This window comes from Mustela putorius, unplaced genomic scaffold (genome assembly GCF_011764305.1).
Source record: "Mustela putorius furo isolate JIRA1106 unplaced genomic scaffold, ASM1176430v1.1 tig00000738_pilon_pilon_pilon, whole genome shotgun sequence".
Taxonomy (NCBI): domain Eukaryota; kingdom Metazoa; phylum Chordata; class Mammalia; order Carnivora; family Mustelidae; genus Mustela; species Mustela putorius.
In genome coordinates this window covers 10,573,028-10,594,026 of record NW_025421463.1, presented here as the reverse complement: position 1 = coordinate 10,594,026, position 20,999 = coordinate 10,573,028, and the positions used below count along the sequence as shown (strand labels likewise).

Genomic DNA, 20,999 nt, shown 5'->3' with positions numbered 1-20,999 from the left:
TGCTTTTTGCTTACCCTTCTGGATCCATACTTTGTCATTGTTTCTGGCCTCTGCTTACTTCATTGACTTTATAGACCGATCGACAATGTTTTCAAATCATTAAGAAAAAATTTTTATCCCATACTTTTTGGTGTTATACAGGGTTGATTTTTATTTTCCTCACTTTTAAGCTTCTAGTTCATGACAGTCTTGGAAATATTCCTGAGTATGTCATAGATTTTTCTTATGCCTAAGAAATACAGGACACAGCAAAGGAACTACATAAATGTTGATTGAAAGAATCAGTGATGGAGGTACTTCTGTTCTAAACACTTTCTAATAGTTTGTAATGACCTTCAAGTTCAGTAAAAAAAAAAAAAAAAAAAAAAACAGAAAAACAAAAACAAGTTCTTTCTTTTTGACTACGTTTCACTCCTGGGAAGGTGTGAACTTTAGACTGTTCATTACAACAGTTTATATTTGTGAAAATCTGAAAACAACTAAAGTAACAGGAATGCCTCGGTAACAGAAGAGTACAAAATTCTATGTGTATTAGGTCCATAAATATTTGGCAACACACACATGTGGACATGGCCAGAAGCTTCTTGGAAAAGACGGATTTATTAGGAAAGCAAGGTTTGGGTTCCTTTTTCCTCTTAAAAACTTGAAACGATTGTTACTGCAGTGTCACGTGGGCAATGGCTATACATTTGAAATGATGTCAGCTCCCTATGTTGCGTGTGCTGACTTCCTGTCTGACACAGCCAGAAAGGCAAACGCACTTGCTGTCAGACAGGCCTGGGTTCAAGTCCTTGTTCTGTCACTTACCAGTGGAGGTCAGTTCCTCACTCCTCTCACTGTAGGCAGAAAATTCTGACACACACTTTAACTCGGGGCTCAGCCAACAGGATACTAGCATCAAGGACTCCGGCTTTCCTTGCAAGCACCAAGACTTCCTCTCCCACTTGGCTTTGCCATGGGAATGAGCAGGCTGGCCTGCTCCTGGGACATGGCAGATACTGGAGGAGGGCCCAGGTGTCCCAGCCATCAACCACTGGATCTAAAGCTGACCGCAGACACTTGGTTAAGCCAGTGAAAATCAGATAGCCAGCCAGCCTACCTACAGACTCCTCAGCTACATAAATGGTGGTTGACTGAAGCTACTCCTAGGGCAGCTTGTTCTGCAACATTAACTAGGGCAGCAGAGAACTCGTACACACTGTCTTCTTCATTGTGGGGGGTGGGGCCCAAAGGCCATCAAATATGGGTCCTCCTGATGGGACAGGGGGGCCACCAAATGGGGGCCACCTGATCTGGGGGGTGACTGGGGGCACGGGCGGTTAAAGGATTCACCAGAGGTGGAACAAAGGAGATAGAAGTTTCCTGAATACACTTTGGGGAGCGGCTGGCAGGTAGGACGCAGAGCAGAGGCTGTCTGCCAGGGGGCAGCAGTGGGGGCTGTAGTCAAGCGGGAAGATGAGGAGCTACAGGGACGTACGGAACTCTCCTTCTTTGGTACCTGGGTCCAGGTTTCAGTACCCATTGGTCAGCTAGGGCTTACGGATATTCTGAGGTGGGTCACCTAATGGCCTGTCTGTATTCAGCCGGGGGGCTGCGGGGAGGCACTGTGGGCCCTTCTATCTTACTCAGGTTTCCATGGTTCGAGCCGGTTACTTCTGGGCCCTACCACTATGGTACCTATAGACCAAAGATGAAGGCTTTTTGCCACCGTCACTGCTGCGTGAGGTGGACTGAGAAGTCACTGCTGTATGAGGTGGACTGAGACATGCGGACTGGTGCCTTCCCCCACTGGCGGCCACAGCACCCCGGAGGCGTGCTCACGTGCCTTTCCTCACCAGTCTCTTTCCTCTGGCCACGAATGACTTAAACGTAGGAAGGATGTGATTCTATCTGTGACACCTGGCACAGAGGAGTTCCTCCAGAACTGTTTTCGTTTGAATTAAATGACTGAATTTGGGGAGCTGATAAGAACCCACACAGCCAGCGGCAGGTGGCAAGGGTAACCAGGCAGGTTGGTTCTTATGCAGGGAGGCCTCATGCTTTCCAGAAAGCCCACACAAGAGGGACAAAGAAAAAAAGGAGAGAGGCACATTCTTTCTGCTCTTCTACGCCCTTATCTCTCTCAGCACACAGCACACAAAACTCAGAACCATTCGTTCTGCAGAAGCATCCTCCCCAGCAGGCTTCGGGCCACACTCACATGCGCGGGACCCCTCCTCCTCCGAGGGGCTGCCCCGCCCCCACGGCAGCCTGGCCCCGCCCCCACGGCAGCCTGGCCCCGCCCCCACGGCAGCCTGGCCTTCCTCTACCTTCAGATCTGACACGTCCCTGTAGCACTGCTCAGAGCGGGTGTGGTCCGACAGCTGCACGTTCCAGAAGCAGGGGAGCTGATACACGAGGAAGGGGTTCTGTTTAATGACAGCGTTGAAAATATCCTGGGGGAGAAAAGCCAGACAGCGACAAGAGTCAGACGGGTCTCACCTACGATGCCAACTCTCGAGGTACAGAGCAGCTCCTGGGCAAGGGACTCTCCTGAACCTCCCGCTCAGGACCCACGCTGGCTTGCACGGTGGGCATTCTCCTGGCATCTCCCACCCCTAGACCCAAGCAGCTGTGTTTGGACAGAGACAGGGGAATGTCCCACACTGACTCGAGACCCATGGGCTCCACTGGTCCCCAGAAGGCAAGTGGATGTGGGAGCAGACAGCGAGTGTCTTCTCCCCCACCCCGAGCCGGCAGATGTTAAATGAAGTCACTTTTCTGCCCCTCTTCCCACCTTATCGAGGAGCCCTGTGTCATCCATCCCAAGCCTCCAGGAGAGGAAACTGCATGATGACAAGTGGCTCTGCTCATTCAGGGGCTGAGACAAATTACAGATTCTGTTTTAGCAGCACTTCCTGGGGCTTCTCGCGGACTCAATGATGGATGCACCTTGTTTTCCTGTAGGCCACGGTGCCCGACTCCACACTCCCCACCTCCAGATCCAACTCCGACTTTTCTAGGGAGGCTTTCCTTCTTTTGGGCTTTTCTCCAAGCTCTCGCTGCACCAGGCTGTACTTATTAACTAGCTGCTGACAGGTGGTGCCGGGAGGTGAATTATGTGCCTTCGCAGGAGGAGATACCTGGATAAACTATCCTCATTGGACAGGAACATGCAGTTGCTAGCTTTCGGGGACACACTTGAGTCACTGTGACCTGACTTAAAATACGATGACGGAGGACAGTTTTCCCCTCAGGTTAAAAACAGCTACCTGGGTAATTTTTAACTCATGCATTATACCGGATCTCATGTTTGAAAAAGGAAATTAGTTTCTGGCTGCTTCGGAAATACTGAATAACAATGCCAATAATAATAATAATAATAATAATAATAATAATAAAATAAATAAGAGCAAAGTAACCCTGTAGAGTTTCTTGCTTCCTCTGCATTAGAAAACTTGGCAAAAATACGGTGAATCAGACCATTGAACACGGAGGAAAAACATGGGAGTGGGCTTGCTTTTTGGGTGAACAGGAAAGGGTAAAGATGCAGAGGACCCAGAGAAGTGTTGTCTCCATTTCAACATGGCCTGCTACACCACAGGGAATGCCAAGTCTAAATGTGTGACCCTGGCAGGGCCAAGGTCAGAGGCTTGGGCACCCACACTTCCCAGCAAAAATGAGACATGGGACTTTGATGAATGGTCTGGTGGAGCGCATGGATTTTTCCGATTGCCTAGATTAGAAGCCAGTTATTTCAGCCAGGAATTTAGATTTGTCCCTTCCATTTAAATGCGCAGGTGATAGCACAGGTTCTCAAGAAAAGGTGTTGCTGTAGAAGTGAGAAAAGCAAAATGAAATCTTGTCTGGGAAATAAGCTGTGGTTTTCTGGGGTCACAAGTAGCAGGAGCTACACACCCCGCACCCAGATGGAGAGAGCGACCTCCTCTTAGCATATCTGACTGTCATTTACTTACTGGTCTGCTTCAATAAACTGAGCTCTCTGAGGCCAAGGACTGTATCCTTCATCATCTCTGCAATCCTAGTTCTGAACATCGTCCCTCACACTTAGAGCATGTAGTGAAAGGCTGCCGAATGGACAGATGACTTCACAGACAAACTTGGCTGTTGACTTAGGCAAGCACCAGGCAGATCGAACCCAGGGCACGGTCACATAATGGGTGGGAAAATTGTCCAGACCCAACAACTTTCAGGCTTCTTTGAGAAACAGTACAAGGCTGCTTAGGAATAACTCTACCTTCTAGGCTGGCCACTCACCTGGTCAGCTAAGGAGGTGGACAACATGCCCATGAGCTCCCTCTCTGCAGTCAGCCGCCACATCTGCTCCCACTTCATCTTCCGCAGCTTGTCCAGAAGTAGCAGGATCACTCCTGGGCAACAGCAGAGGATGGAAGAGGGAAAAGCAACGGTGAGACGCAGAGCCAGGCACACGCTGTCCACGGTCTGGAAGTGAACACAGCTGGGTTCCATCCCAGGCTCTGGGAGGGACGCGTTCTCTCTGCAATATCCTCACTGGACAGAGAACGTTACAGCGGCCTCAAAGGCTGTTGCAAACACTAAGTGAGATGGACAAAACAGCCTAGCACTTTCTGGAGACGGGATGGTGGGGATAGTTGCGCAACCATGCAAATGTACTTACTGCTTCTGAACTGAACACATAAAGGTGGTTAAAAGGGTATAATTACAATTATGTCATGCTATTTGGCCACACTCATTTTAAAAAGAGCATAATATTGCACCTGCTATGTACTCCATTCCCTATAAGCATTAGGTTCCTTCCTACTTTTCTTTTTCCCCCAGAGATAGGACAACCTTCCTAGGTTTAGTTGAAGGAAGCTGTTTGTACAATCTGCACCCGTTTATCTTTATAGATAAAGAGCAGCTCTCCTGCAATTTTATTCTAGGTAAGTCTGGCCAATTGACTTTGCATTTATTGACAAGCCATACACGCTTGTTCCAGCGCTCCTGACTTCCAAAGTCTTCTCTGGTCCCCACAACCAACACAGGTGTAAGCTACGGTGAAGGCAGTGCTGACGCTGATGAGCTCCATTTTTGTTTTGTTTTGCTTTTTAGTTTTCATGGGGAGGGACCTGGGCGCTGTGTAGTGAAAGAAATTGTCATTGTATACCCTTCTGTTATTTTTTTTAAAAATGTTAGAAAAAAAATCTGAAATTCATGACTCAGGCAAAAATTAACTAGTGACAGTCTAAAAAGGAAAGCAGATTTTGGCTTTGCTGGATGACTCAGAAGCATGGTCACTCCCAGGGCAGTCGGAACCTGCAGAGAGTGCCCAGAGCAGGGAACACGAGGAGCCAGGAGAATTTCCCTGCAGGCCACTGCAGTTAATTTGGTGGATGGAACTGTAGTACCCATGGGCCCCCGAATCAATCCTACCCAGTATGCTTAGCTCAGCAGAATGGCCGGTGAAGAAAACTCCAGGAGATGACGAATGATCTTAGTTGATACCTGGTACATATATCGCTAACATTTTTGGAAAGAATCTGAACCCCCAAATCCCACATAAATGTCAACTCTGAGGCTTTTTTAAAAAACCGATTCCAGTGGTACGTATGTGAAGAAAAAAATAAAGTCACCATTTCATCCAAGCGGTTTGGTCCGGTAAAACTGAAATTAAAAAACAAAAACAAAAACAAAAAACGTACATGATAATGGTCAGCCTGGGGTAATACGCAGATCTAAACCCATAAGTCAAAAGCTCAAATTACCTTTTTTGCATATCTCCTTTGCAGTTTGCTAGGTTCTGCCCATGTCTTTTCACTCAATGCTCACAACATCACTACAGGCTGGATGTCATCACCCTTATTTTGTAGGTAGGGAAACTGAGGGGTTGATTCAGACACTTGAACAGTTCACAGTATCAAAGAAGCTCTAGCAGATTCGAACTCAGAGTTGGCTGGCTCTAAAGCCACTGCTTCTTCATCTACACAAGAGATCCCAGAGCCCCAGCACTGGAGTCCTGTGACTCAGGCCAAGACTTTTTCCTTTCGTGACTTTTGGTTTCTGTATGTGTAGAGTAAGGAAAATGCTACTTGCCCTGTGCAACTCAGAAAGCGGTTATGCCCCTCAGGGGTAGGCTAGCAAATATCTGATTACAGGCTCTCCAAGGGGAAAAAATTAAAACTTGATTGGTAGCATTTGCTGATTCCCATAGAATAAATACTCCCACCATGGCTGATTTCAAGCTACGTATGTGATGTCCCGAACACCCAGTTGGGAAGAAATGCACACAATTGACATGTCTTCCCCCCACCCCCGCCAACACCCCAAGTCAGTGCCAGCTAGCTCTAGCACACCACTGACTTTGTTCACAGAAGCAGTTTTAGAAATAATGAAATTCACCATAAGCTCGCTACTTGCTTCTTTCTGGGACAAAGAAAAGAAAATTAAAATTTACGAAGTTACATAGCAAGAGAACACAGTGAGGTATTCAAGAATATCTATCCCAGTCAAACACATAAGAGAATTTCCTTACATCTCACTGCAGAAACTAAATCTAATTAGGTTGGGGAGATGCTCCATACACAGAGAAAATGGGGAGAGGGTGGAAGCCATACGCAGTGATGGAAGGGATTAATGCACATTCTGGAGTCCCTAGAGATGTCGATAGATCTATCAGTCTCAGGGGACTGAACTGAGAATTGATGCCTTTAAATGGTGTTAAGGCTTGGCAAGTCCTCTGTGGCCGATGTGACCCCACCCTGCGTGCCAGACTCCTTGAACAGAGGTGGGTGTCTAGAACAGGAGCCTAAATGCAGAAACGCAGGCTTATTCTCCTGGTCCCCCAGCCTTTTCCGTTGTGTGATGTTAATTTTTTAAAAATTTATTTATTAGACAGAGATCACAAGTAGGCAGAGAGGCAGGCAGGGGGTGGGGAGCAGGCTCCCCCCTGAGCAGAGAGCCCAATGCGGGGCTCCATCCCAGAACCCTGGGATCATGACCTGAGCTGAAGGCCGAGGCTTAACCCACGGAGCCACCCAGGCACCCCTGTGATGTTAATTTTTTAAAAGCATGAACTCTTCCAAAACAACAGAAAATTCTTGAAACTAAAATGACAAATACCCACCACTCCAGTCTAATAAATGAGAAATACACTGCCACATTTGCTGTGAATAATACAACATGACAGATAAATCAAAAGCTCCTTCATCTTACTCGAGCTCTCCCTTTCCCAAGGGTAACCACTACCCTGAGGTGGCTGGGTTTCCCTTCCACGCATGCGTTTAGTTTTATTCTCTACGCATGTATTAATCAACAAGCTATGGGGCTTTGTCTCAGAGTGTCTCCCTTACATTCTAATTTCTCCTCTCACCCAATTTTATGTCTTTAAGACTTAAAAGCAGGTGAAAATTTCAATATCTAGTCTATTCGTTGCCATCACTTTACTCATTGTATGAAGAGACCACAGGTTATTTATGTATTTCCCGACCCAACGACATTTTGGCTGCTTTCTGGGTTTCTCCTATTATAAGCAATACTGCAGTAGACATCCTAATCCTGACCTATGGGGCGCACGTCTGAGAAGTTAGCTGGGGTCCAGTCTCCAAAGCTGTAAGGATTGCCATGTTGGGGGTGCTGTTTGCCCTAAAACATCTCGAACTTCTCCGTCATCCTCCTCTCTTATGTTGAGACCATCATGGTGTCCTACGGATTCCACATGTGAGCGGCTTCTGCGTCTCTTCCTCTACTGACCCATCCAGTAATTTATTGAGCACCTACGCTGTGTCAACAACGGAAATAGACTTGTGTGTGTTACTCATCCCTACTTTTCCCGATTTCATGGGTTTCATTCAAAATATTAATTCAACTGGATGGAGAACATTCAGTCTTGGCCAGACCCAGCCACAAAAGACACGCAAGCCATCGCGATTCAGGTGCACACTGAGGACAAGCACTGTTCATTTAGGGAACGCGGAGGGAGGCCTCAGTAGCCAGGATCCAGGGCGAGGACCAGGTCAGGCAGACGAGGTAGGGACATCTGAAGACAAAGGCAGAGCAGCAGGACGGCGCATGCGGGAACTGGGGTGTGTGATGGTGGGATGGCTGAACTAGAGCTCTTTGGGGCAAATGTCAGGAGGCGATCCCGAGCAAGTGAACAGGGGATGCATCAGGAAGGGCTCGTAGCTCTCAAAAAGAGATGCTTTCCAAGCATTTTCGTGTCACTTCTTACACAGAAAATGATGTCCTTCCAACTTACTTGTGACTGGAAGGGCTCATTCAGAGGGTCTGGCTGCCCCGGGTCCCATTCAGGGGCCCCCACGGCTGAAGGGATCACCATTTTGGCACATCTGTCACCCACATATGCCACACAGGTTAGAAAGTCCTGCCCAGGGCACCTGGGAGCTACTGAAGGATTTTGAGCAAGAGAGGGACCACAGTGGAATCTGTTTCAGAAAAGCCAACCTAAAATGGTGCTCAGGTCACTTCACAGGCTCAGAGGCCTCTCAGATCTCAGGCAGTCTAAAGAACAAGTGGTAATTCCTTAGCCGGGCACAGCAGGCCCATCTTGCCACGATTTACCGTTTTTCTTTCCAACAGACTATTCCTTCCAGCAAAACTGGCATGACGGCATCTTGCCATTTCACTAGGTCTTTCTCTGCAAACTTGACGAGCGAATACGCAGTTTGGTTTTCTCTTTAGAATCCCAGAAGGTTGGCTAAATATATTACTGTCCATTCCCTGAGTCAATTAGAATCCCAAACGAAACAAAAAACTCATGAGAAGCAGATTACAAAGCTTATGAACTCCACTGCCGGCTTCCGCATTCAAGAGCTTCCACATTTATCCTCTTCTGACTCCATGACATCTTAGAAAGGAGACAGGCTGCTCATTATCATCGCTTTTGGACAGCTGTGGGAAGTGAGGTGCTAAGAAGGTGACTCTTCAGGGTCACGGTTAGTGCCTTTTCCCAGACGGGGCGGGGAAAGGGTCTTCATCCTTCAATTTTAGAACATGAAGGCTGCATCCTCCCTGTGCCAGTAGGGTCTATGGGATATATGTCTCAATGCCTATTTTTTGTTTTTTAAGATTTTATTTTTAAGTTATCTATATACCCAATGCAGGGCTTGAACATATAACCCCAAAACCAAGAGTTGCATGCTCTACTGATTAAGCCAACCAGGTGCCCTGTCTTGATGTTTTGAAGGGCTGTCTCGTGGTAAGCATGAGTGCCAAACGTGGATTTGGCCAACGCAGGCCAACAGGAACTGATGGGAAACAGGGCTCCCAGGACCTACCACCTGGTCAGATGTGGACTTCTCTTGACATATCCAATAAACCAGTGGGGCCCCTGTCTGGTCTCTCATCATGCATTCAGAAGTTATTTCTTCTAGAATTCATGTACAATTGTGTTTTGAGGACCTCCTATTACTCACTGGGTTAGCTGGTGATGTCATGATTTGTAAAATACAGTCCTTGCTCTTATGGAGCAAGACCTAATGGGGAAGGGAGGGGGTAACCCAGAAAATACAAACACTGTGACAGGGTAAGAAGCACAGGAGCTGGGGCGCCTGGGTGGCTCAGTGGGTTAAGCCTCTGCCTTCGGCTCAGGTCATGGTCCCGGGGTCCTGGGATCGAGTCCCACATTGGGCTCTCTGCTGAGCGGGGAGCCTGCTTCCCCCACCCCCCCGCCTGCCTCTCTGCCTACCTGTGATCTCTGTCTGTTAAATAAATTAAAAAAAAAAAAAAGAAGCACAGGAGCTGGTACGGAATCAGGCTGTGATTGAGTGTGGTGGGAAGCATTAGGGAAAAGCTTCCTGAAATAAATGGTGTCCGACCTGAAAGCTAAAGGGTGCAGAGTATCATCCACGTGAAGGTCGGGTCAGACAGGCGCATCCTGCCAGGGCTGTGCACATCTATCAGGCAGAGAAGATTTGCCAACACGTCTGAACAGCACACCTTAAAAGGTAATGACTCATTTCCCCCTCTTCGCCCAAAGATGAAAATTAAAAAATGGCCACATAAAATTGTCTAGCACAGGTGAAAATGTTTGTCTTTGCTCATAAATCTGTAATTAACCACAGGTTATTTGTACAATAAATGTCCCCACATCCTCGTGCTGAGGCCGTAGAACAGATTCTGGGAAAACAGGTGTTTCTGTAACCATCACAGAAGTGGAAGCTGTATTTAACGTGGATACCCCAAGTTTTTCCACGTGGACTTGAAAACAGAAGCTCTGAGCTTGAGTCTTGACATTTTCTCTCACCAGCAATATCTCTTGAGAAAAGTCATCGGGATTCTGAGCCCCAGTTCCTTCTCTGTAATTTGGGGACAATCCCACACTAACTTCAACATGATCACGAGGACTCTATTTTTATTATTTTTTAAAGATTTTATTTTTCTATTTGACAGAGAGAGAGTGAGAGAGCTCAAGCAGCAGGGAGCGTCAGGCAGAGGGAGAAGCAGGCTCCCCGCTGAGCAGGGAGCACAGCGCGAGACTCGATCCCAGGACCCTGAGATCATGACCTGAGCCAGGCAGATGCCCAAACGACGGAGCCACCCAGATGTCCCAATTATGAGGACTTAAAAAAAAAAAAAGCATATCTTTAAAAGTATCTGGTATATGCCATGATTGTTCTTTTCTACCTCAAATTAAAAATCCAACAATATTAAGAAGTATCTAGAACAGCAGGCACAGTGCTCAATGTGGTTGAACTGAGAAATAATTAATCAATAATCAATATGCATACCCAGTAATTCACTTGCCAGCCTGAATTCACGCATCTTTCTAAAAGTCTTTAAAATCCCCTTGTGTGTGGAATGCCTAGGACACTTAAAAATTCAGAAATACTGGGGCAAGACCACATTCCTTCCCAGTCTTCTGTCAAAGAGGCAGCTTACGGTGTCACAGCCGGCATGATTAGGAGGTCCCTCAGGATTCTTAAGTGATAGGATCCACAAGAAGAAAAAAACATTAAATAAAGGAAAGAATATCTACCCCAAGTGAAATTACAAGCATCAAGGATGTTCCTAAGCCACTAAGGTGTCAGCACACGCCATTACATATAATCACACAGACAGGCACGAGTGAGAGACTCTGCCCGTTTCCTCAAAGGTTAGGAGTTTGCATGTAGATTGTACAAAAGCCGAAAAACAACATTTTCGGGAGAAACAGAACTCTGGCTGTTTCTTGGCCTCCCTCCTATGGTGTTGGGGAGATAGCCTAATTAATGATTGTAAAGGCCTCTGAAAATATGAAGTGGTACATAAAAGCTTATAAATAACAGTTACAGAAACTATACATTTGCTCATTAAGGTGTCTAATTATCCCTCACTCCACTTGCGCAATTTCCCACCAGAACGAGTACAGAGTGTGTGCACGCAAGCCATGTGGGAGCCAGCTTTTTAAGTGCCTGCGGGTTAAAATGATGCAAACGGCCCCTTCTGAATTCGGGCCCTTTCGAGCTGAAATGACACGGATTTGGCTTTGCAATGCTTGCCCAGGAGTCAGACTCTGACACTAAGCCCTCCTGCTGTCAGTGGGACGGTGGTGCCAGGAAAAAAGGCTTGACTTTGGCCTTTGCCTGGCCTTTGCTGCTGCGTGGTCCATTTCCCTACTTGCTGTGGGGGGTCTGGGAGCGTGGGGAGAGCCCTTGGCCCCGGAGGCCAGCGCTCTGCACACAGGCAGCATGCCTTCGCTGCGACAGGGACTGGCTGGGAGGCACGGGGCTGGCAGGGCTTTACCTTCAGCTGTTGCGCTGCGAGCCTAAGAGACCGGCACTAAATAAATCAATGAATACATAAATTAAAAATCAAAGGCTTCTCCTGTGAACATCTGGTCCAGCGGTAGGGCATGTCATCTGTGGGATCAGACCGCAATGCTTCTGTTTTCCAAACGGAGTATGTAGCAATGGCTCGGGAGCCAAGATGGCAGGGAAAGAAAGGTGGGTGTCTACAGAGAGAGGAGGGGGGGAAGAATGCTTTTGAAGACGAGCCAGATACTGGTTCTTACCGATGGGAATGCAAGGAGAAGAAATGGAAGACGGTGACGGTGTTGGTAGCACTCGCCATTTCTCCAGCACCTCTTGCCCTCCTTAAAGGCCCTCCAAGTCTGAGGATGGACGGAGTGATCCCCATCTGACGGATGGAGAGACAAGGCTCACACATAGCAGCGAGGGGCAAAATTAGTCTTGCTCTCTGATCTGTGACCTTTCACCCATGCCACGCTGCCGCCTAGCAGGTCCTGGCAGCCTTTAGAAGGTCATGACCATGTCCCCCCTCTTCTCAAAAAACATGAAAATTAAACGGCGGTCACATTAAAATTGTCTAGTGTGGGTGAAAACTGGGTGTGTGCGTGTGTCTGCGTACACGCTCGAGACTAGATACGGCGAGAACTCATTACAGCTGTGGCCTCAAGCCCGAACAACTCAGGTAGCTCTTGGAAAAACAAAAGTACATGCTTGAAGGACTGCCTGGAGACCACAGGCCATCACTGGTTTGCTTGCCTGAAAACTTATGGGGAGAACCAAGTGATACACGGGAGCCAGGAATGGGAGGGCTTCTGCACAGGTGGGGGCATGATCCGGTCCCCAGGGGCATGGGTGACTGGCTGCCAACCAAGAGTGACGGCGATCAGCACAGTGTTTCAGAGTGAACGTGTCATCTCTCTCCTGTGTGGCTCGGAGAGCCTCTTCTCTCTGCGTCTGTCTGAGCCCGCTCAGCGAGGTCCTGGGCACGTCATACCACCTCCTGGGGTGTTCTTCGGCGTCACAAAAGCCTTCTGTTTCAGAGGAAGTCTACCATTGTTTCTTTCCATGCAACATGCTTCCATTCAAGCTAAAGAGAATGGCTCAAACCCGCCTGGTCAACCCAAACCCCGTGCTTCCTTAGTTCAGGAGGGGAAACGGAGGCTCCATGCCCACTTCAGATGAGATCAGAGCAGGTTTCAGACTAATCCTCTGTTCCTAAACTCACAGTGGCCACACGCACGCTAAACCACAGTGCGTTACAACAGGTGTATGGGAAACAGCATTAAGTCAGGAAATTAAGTTTAGGACACGCTGGCTTTAAACAGAGTTGGCTGTACCGGTGTGCACGGTGAATCCCGAGGGGGGCTACTGGATCCAGTATTTCCCAGATTTATTTACCAGGACCTCTTCTCCCCTTTCCCCCAGGAATCTGTAGGATATTGCTTTTCCTTTGCTCTGAGTCCATGCTGGTTCCTGTCTGCATTTTCTTGGCTCTCTTCCTGCACTCCAAGGGCCCACACATGAAGATACAAATCTGTTTCCCTAGTCCTTCAGCGTGTCCTGTGGTTTTGCTGGTTTGAACCAGAGAAACAAAGGCTGAAGTGGGCACTGTGCGTACTTCCATCCCAGCGGCTCCAGGGACCGTGTGGGCTTTCATCCTGGAAACATTCACGAAAATGACCCTCGAAATCGCCACTCTCCTCTCTCCCGCTTTGAAGTGCTAGAGCTCTCTTCTTGTGTGTGACCCGACAGAAGGTGAGTTTATTAAAAACCACTTAATTTAAAATCCCCCGCTGATTTTACCTGGGACTCATTTTTGATCATATAAATTAAAAGCTTCGACTTTTTGTTTTTTAAATCTTTTCCTTTCCAAAAGCTCTTGGGCAGACAGAGAGAAGAAACGGAAATCCTCCCACCCGAAGCCTGAATTTACTGGGATTTTTGAAAGTGAGTGCGGATGGGGAACAAAGGGCTGCTGAGACCTTACAAAAGGCTGGTGGTCATTTGCTCACTCACTCATCCCCTCAATTAGTATTTAGCAAGGAACTTCCATGCACCAGGCACCAGACACATGGAGATGGGACAACCCGAGTGGTCCCCGCACACAGAGTCGGGAGGTGCCGTGGGCGTGTTCTGGGTGGGCAGGCTTGGCTCAAAGATCTATCTGTCCCTGGACAGAATATTTGGCCGAGACTGTGATATGGCTATGAACGTGAAGGGTTTGGTGACTGGTGACCAATTCTTTTTTTTTTTTATTTTTTATTTTTTTATTTTTTATAAACATATATTTTTATCCCCAGGGGTACAGGTCTGTGAATCACCAGGTTTACACACTTCACAGCACTCACCAAATCACATACCCTCCCCAATGTCCATAATCCCACCCCCTTCTCCCAAACCCCCTCCCCCCGGCAACCCTCAGTTTGTTTTGTGAGATTAAGAGTCACTTATGGTTTGTCTCCCTCCCAATCCCATCTTGTTTCATTGGTGACCAATTCTTAACCAAGACCCACAGAGCGTTTTCATGTTTGTGATTTTATAAGAAGCTTTTCATTGAAGTGTACTATACATGCCGAAAAGGACAGAGACCCTAACTACACCGCTTGATGAATTTTCAGAAAGTCAACTCACTGCTGTAACCAGAGCCCAGGTGAGGAAACAGAATAGCACTAACAGACCAGCATGGCCCCTTACAACCACACACATGCCTGTCATCTTGCCATTTTGCCAAATTCTGAGATCCTCGTGTAGTTTAATCAGTTTCTGAATTGTATATAAATTGAATCATACACTTTTGATGACTGGCCTTTTGGCTCAGAACAATGCCTGAGAAATGCAGTCATGTCATTGCATGTAAGAGTTTGTTCCCTTAATGCTGTATAATTACCTATAATGTGAATGCTACCAATTATATATTTATCATATATATATCATTATATATGACACTGATGATGGGCATTTGGGCTTTTACAGTTGTGAAAGTTCTAACCATCTCTCTTGGCATTGTATGTGTCAATTTCTGGGTCTCAGGGAGTACATATGTTCAGCCCAAGCACATCCTGTAAAGTGGTTCCTCCTCCTCTTTATGTTCTCAGTCCTTAGGCGTGAGAGTTCTCACGGATCCACACTCCCACAACTAACTCCCGCCAGATAGGGGCCCATCTCTTCGCGTTTTCAACCTTGCGGTAGATACACAGTGGTATTGTATTATGGACTGTAATTTGCATTTTTTAATGACTAATGAAGCTCAACACATTTTAGGGGTTCACTGCCCATGTGGGTACCCTCTTTTGGGAACTTCCTGTTCAAGTTTTCGTTCATTTCTTGCTGTTGTTGTTGGATCGCTTGTCTTCTTCTTGCGGCTCTATAGAAGTTCTTGATCGTTTTCTCTGCCCACTTATTTTGGAGATATACCTGACATATGACATTGCGTAAGTCTGAGGGATACAATGAGTTATTTGATATTGTTCTGTATCATGATATAATTCCTAGAGTAGTGTTAGCTAATTCTGCCTTCCTGTCATGTAAAATTATCTTTTTCTTTTTTTTACTGCCCACTTTTATTTATTTTTTAAAGAATAATTATTTCTTTTGGATAGAGAGTAAGCACAAATGGGAGGGGCAGCGGAAAGGGAGCGAGACTCTCAAGCCGACTCCATGCTAAGTGTGGGGCCCGACCTCACCACCCTGAGCTCATGACCTGAGCTGAAACCAAGAGTCAGACGCTTAACCAACTGGGCCACCCAGCTGTCCTCTCTGCCCACTTTTGAAGTGAAGGACTGTGGGTCCTGAAGCTGGCTGCTTGTCCAGATCTGCACTGACAGACCCACTGCTCAGAGCTGGCTGGACTTCCCTGGGTGGGCCGTGCTCTCTGCCCCCGCTGCTAGTGTTGTGGAATCAAAGATTAAGCTAGAAGAAACCTCAGAAGGTTATCGAATCCAAGCCTCCACCCCATCCTCATCTTTCTGAGAAAACGGAGTCTCCGAAAGGCCTGGCTCAGAGAGAACTAGCACAAAATAAACAACACTCGAGGCTCCCCAGGACCCCCACCCTTCCCCTGGGCTTTCTCTTTGTCCTCTGCTCCCCACTTCTCTCCAACCACTCTCTTTAAACCCCTCTTATTTTCCCTGGTCCTTCTAGAGTCCTGGGCCAATATGAGGGGGATAATTCCTGGTCAGATGCACAGACCCTAGGAGATTCTATAGGCAAAAAGGTCTTCTTAACCAGAGAGCACTTTGCAGTTAAGAAGCAGAGGAAAAGCACTGTTGTGGGTTGAACTGGGTTCCCCCAGAAAGGTATGTCTGAGTCCTACCCCCTTACCTGTGAACAGGACCTTGTTGGGAAATAGGGTCTCTGCAGATATAATCAAGTTAAGATGAGCATCACTAAATAGGGATGAGCCCTAGTCCAGTGATCAGAAGAGGCCCTGATGAGACGACGGGGAAACAGAGGCAGAAGGGGGATCGGGGAAGACCAGGCAGATGCTGGCATGACGCAGCCTCAGTAAGGACTGCCTGGTGCTGACAGAGCAGGGAGAGGCAGGGAGAGATGGCTCTCGAGAATCTCAGGAGGGAGCATGGCCCCGCCAAGACCTGGGTTTGGACTCTGAGCATTCAGAACCATGAAGAATAAACCAGAAGCCACACAGTCTGGGGCACTTTGTTAGGGCAGCCCGAAGAAACGGACACAGCGCCCAGACCCCAAATCCACTCGATCCTTGAGCGCCCTGAGCTGCTGTCTCAGGCCAAACCTAAGATTGCCATTTTTCAGACAATCATTAAGTTGGAGAAGGTAAGTGATTCTGCCCCTTTTAGACAACAAGTGATAAGAAAAGCCCAAGAGAGAAACCACGCTGGCTGGTCTGCAGTTTCACATCTCCTGCCATGCAGAAAACCCACCAGGAGAAGCATGTGTTGTCAGACCAGCTCTGAGACGAGACAGGCTCTCATGGCCAGGCCACCAGACAGAAGGAGATGACAGATACTGAACAGAGACATTCTGACCGTGCCTAGGCCACTGTCCTCCCAGTGGTCATTAAAGACTCTCCAGCCGAGCTCCGCCAGCAAAAAGAAAGTATTTTAGAGATGCCCATGGGAAGGCCTATAGAGAATCCAAGACGTGGGTCTTAAACTCACCAGTGAACAAAACTGAGCATATTATGAAGCTTAGAAAAGCCAGCGCAGGTACAAGAGCTGAGGACAGCACCACAGCCTGCCTGGGGGCTCTGGAGCCCCTGTGACATTTCAGCAGGTACAGAAAAAGAATGAATAGGAGTCAGACCTGCTGACCAGCCTGTTGGCATGGAGATTTTAATTTTTCTTTTTTTAACCAACAATGAGCCTGCCTCTCCCTACCAGTCCGGCTAGATGCTGCACTGCACCAGAGGCTATCTCATTTGCTTACCAACAAGGGTGAGACAACGGGGCTGGCCCAGCGGTTCTGACCGGCCGAACGCCGCGGGCTAGAGCCTGGCTGAATGCGGAGCTAATGGGCCGCAGAGAGCGCGAGACGCTTTTTTGCGATTTCGAACGGAAACAAAGTGCGTCCACGTGGAAGAGTGCACTGTGCCTCTCTCTATGCTTCACCCGTTCATGTGCTCCAAGAAAAGGCGAGGACTTCACAAGAACCGGTGAGGTCGGGAGGGCCCACAGCCCCCTTCCTCGCTCTCTTCCCTCTGCCTGGAAAGAAGGAGCAGTTCCGGAGTGTTTCTCACGTGCCAGGTGACCGTCCCCTCTGTCTGTCCGCTCCGGCACCACTCTCTGCCCTTCTGTGTGCCCTGCGACATGCACACGGAATTACCTGGGATCCCAGGGGGCTGCTTCCTGGCTGGAAGCATCAGCCAGAGGCTGGAGGGTGGGAGGCAAGAGAGGGGGTCTCCTTCCCGGGCCCTCTCCAGTTTGGGCAGTGCTTCCCGCCAGGCCTGTGTTCCCTCCTGCTTCTGCCTCTGCTTGGTGGCCATGGCTCCAGCTCTCACTGCACGCAAGCCGCATTCTCTCTTCCCTTTGCTTCCTGGGAGGGCTGAGATGTGTCCGTCCTCCCCCCCACCCCGCCAAATTCACATGACATCCAAGTGCCTTGGCGTGGGAACAGATTGGGGGAGAAGCTCTTCAAAGAGGTGTTAGGTGAAAATGAGATCATCGGGCTGGACCCTGGACCCAGGATGATTGGTGTCTTTCCAAGAGGAGGAAATCTGGACAGGTACAGAGGAGAAGATGGTCACTGTGGGCCCAGGAGAAAGGCCTCAGAAGAAACCAACCCTGCAGACAGCTTGACCATAGACCTCCAGCCTCCAGAATTGTAAGAAACTGTGTGTCTGCTAAGCCAGCCAACCACGGTACTTCGTGACGGCAGCCCTGAGAAACTGACACATGTTTCTTGGTCCAGAAATGGTACCAGCTTGCTGCTTCTGCGAGTCTCTGGTGCCCCAACATCCCTGTTGATACTTCCGGTGCGGTCCACTCACCCCATAAACGGTCCCTTCCCTGGAACACCTTAAATCACCTGATGAGATTCTATTACCTGTATACTACAATCCTTCAATTCCCTGGACTGCTCCATGCAAATGGGATGATTCTGCTCAGCTTGCAAATTAGGAAACCGAGGCTCAGAGAGGCCATACAGCTAGCGAGTGGCAAAGCTGGGATCTCAACCAAGGTCCAACTCTAAGGGCACAGTGTGCGGACTCTGGAAGAGCTGCAGGGTACCGAATGAAAGAGCCATTTCCCAGAATGAGAGGCTCCTGGAGTGGGAAGAAGCCTTGGACAACATCGAGAGCAATCCCTTTATTTTCTAGATGAGGGAAGCAAGATGCAGAGAGCTGAGCTCAGGGGCCCAAGGTCAGGAAGCTTGTGCGAGTCTCTTGGCTCAGGCTTTGGTACTTTCTGGTGCTTTCCAGAGCAATGGCTCTCAAGCCTCCTACTTGGATTACTTCCAAGTGGGGACTCCATCATAAGGATGTAGAGTAAGGGTCCCAACATCAAACTACAGGTTAGCTCCATGGTTCCTGGCTCAGCTGTGTGACCTGGGACAAGTAGAGTAACTTCATTACTGCTCTGTGGCTCAGTCTACTCTTCTGTAAAATGGGTTTTCATAATGACTCATAGGATTATTGTCCTAAAACACTCAGTGCAGTGACTAACACACAGGGTAGTCTTCATTAAATAAAGAGCTATTGTTATTACCTGGGGGAGACCCAAACTAAGTCCTTCCTATTGACCTGTGGGCACTGGATTCACTGTCCAGAAGCTGAATGATAAGAAATGACAACACTGGTAACTCACCAGGGTGGCTAAGCCTGCTACCAGACCCCTACCACACTCCAGGTGCTGTGCTAGGCATGTCCATTACCTCTGCTCCTTGTAACATCCCAGAAAAGTTGGAACTCACTAAGAAGCTAGTAAGTAGGCATGCAGAGTCAAACCTAGTTCCGTCTGGCTCCCAAAACCATGTGTTTCCCAGGATGTTGTTGACGAGATGATGTTGGATATGCCTCGTAGGCAGAATGGCTGCCAAAAATCCCCCCACAACCCAGTCTACGCCTGTGACTTTAAGATCCACAGTCATCAGATACAGAAAAATCATCACACATGCTTTGTGCCACACACCATGAGCTCCTGAGGGCAGCCACGTGTCTGCCTGCCCCCCCTCTGCCCCCCCGGCCCTGGGTTCCAACAGTCTGTGACACACAGCAGGTCTGCCCATCATAACGATCTGCCTGGGCATTGCGCTGAGCCCTGGAGCGTGGCATTTCAACCAGCACAGTGTCTAGGGCAGAGGAGGACCCAGAGAGGGCCCCTCCATTAACGTGCATCCCTGTTACCCTGAAGCTGACTTCGAGGCAGCCTCTTAACGGCCTGGGCAGCAGTTCTGTCTTATTTCCTAACACAACCACACTTCTAGAAGGAGCTGGGTTTGGCCAGGAGCTGGCAGTGCAGCACCGTAATGACTTGAGGGTCCGAGGTGTGGGTTAATTCTGCTTTCCACATAAGCTGGGGCATGTTCGCTAATTTCTCTGAATTTCTCTTTACTAGTCTGTAAGATGGTTTACGGTGATATTACATCTATTTTTTCGTTCAACCACGGTCTGTTGAGAGTCTATGTCCCCGAACCCCTTCAGAAAACAGAAGCCACTATCCTCACAGAGCCGATATGCTGAGAGAAAAGGCAATACAAAGGCTGGGTGTACAGTGTGCCGCCTGATGATAACAATGAAGCAGGATAGGAGATCAGGGGTGCCCGGGAGGGGCATCTGTTGAAATTTTAAATGGATGGTCGGCAGAGGCGTCTCTTCAGAAGATGATCTTTAAACCAAGACCTGCAGGAGGCCAGAGAGCAGGGCATGCCGATATGGGGGGAGCAATCAGGCAGAAGCAGCCACAAGTGCGGAGACCCCGAGCAGCTCATCTACTACGGAAACAGCAAGGAGTGCCTGCCTCCCGGGCTGCTGTGATAGTTAAACAAGATAATAATCCATTCGAAATACCACGTTCATAACAAGTGCTCGATAAATGGGAGCCAGCACTATTAACATTATTCCCATGGGCATACAAAGGCCCGTATCTACGGCAAAGTGACTCCAGCAGGCAGAAGGCCACAGTAACCCTTTGGGGTGTGAACCCACACTAATGAATGAGCCTATCTGTTCTCTGCCAGCCCGATGTGGGCAAACCCGCAGGCTGTCCTGTTCACCGGAGAGGATTTCCTATAAATTGGATTAGTGGGGTACGCACTGAATGCTGGGGAGAAAGAAGAGAGAACTTAATCCAGCTTTGTTGTGGTGTTGATCATTTAAAAAAAAAAGAAGTGCAAAATTACCCCGGTCCAAGCTTTCGGGTGAGAGTGATGAATGTTCTTCCCTTGATAACGTTTCCAGCGTTCAATGAAACAGAAAGAAGGAAGGAGTGCATGATCCTTTTAAGGATCTATTTAATGCGGACAGAAATTTCTCCCCAGAAATGCATTCCTGGCTTAAGTGGGGAGAGGGGACGTGCAGCAAAAGCTGTACCTGCGAGTGATTAGCCGGGGTGATCCTTAGTCATCAGAGATAACCAAGGAGGACCACAGGTGTATGAGCTCCGTGGCAGGAGGGCGGGGATCAGCGTGTGTGTGGCTTTTAAGGGCGGACAGTTATCCTAAGCTACGCTTTCAGAGACCCTGGAACTGGAACTCCATGTGATTTTTACATGCCACAAAATGTACTCATCTTTTTTCATTTTTTCCCTCAGTTATTTAAAAATGTAAAAAAAAAAACCCAAAACAAAAAAACCACATTGCTAGTTAGAGACAAACCAAAAC

General features: G+C 48.2%; 1 protein-coding gene across 3 annotated transcripts in view; it reads right to left on the bottom strand.

Annotated features, from left to right (window-relative positions):
* Positions 1-20,999, bottom strand: part of LARGE1 (LARGE xylosyl- and glucuronyltransferase 1) — a 521,107-nt gene that overhangs the window by 79,484 nt on the left and 420,624 nt on the right. For all 3 annotated transcript variants that reach the window (XM_004743092.3, XM_004743093.3, XM_013051560.2), the window contains exons 8-9: positions 4,258-4,370; positions 2,310-2,435 (exon numbers count right to left, since the gene is read on the bottom strand). In XM_004743092.3, the coding sequence (XP_004743149.1) occupies positions 2,310-2,435; positions 4,258-4,370 (239 nt within the window). The remainder of the gene's footprint in view (positions 1-2,309; positions 2,436-4,257; positions 4,371-20,999) is intronic.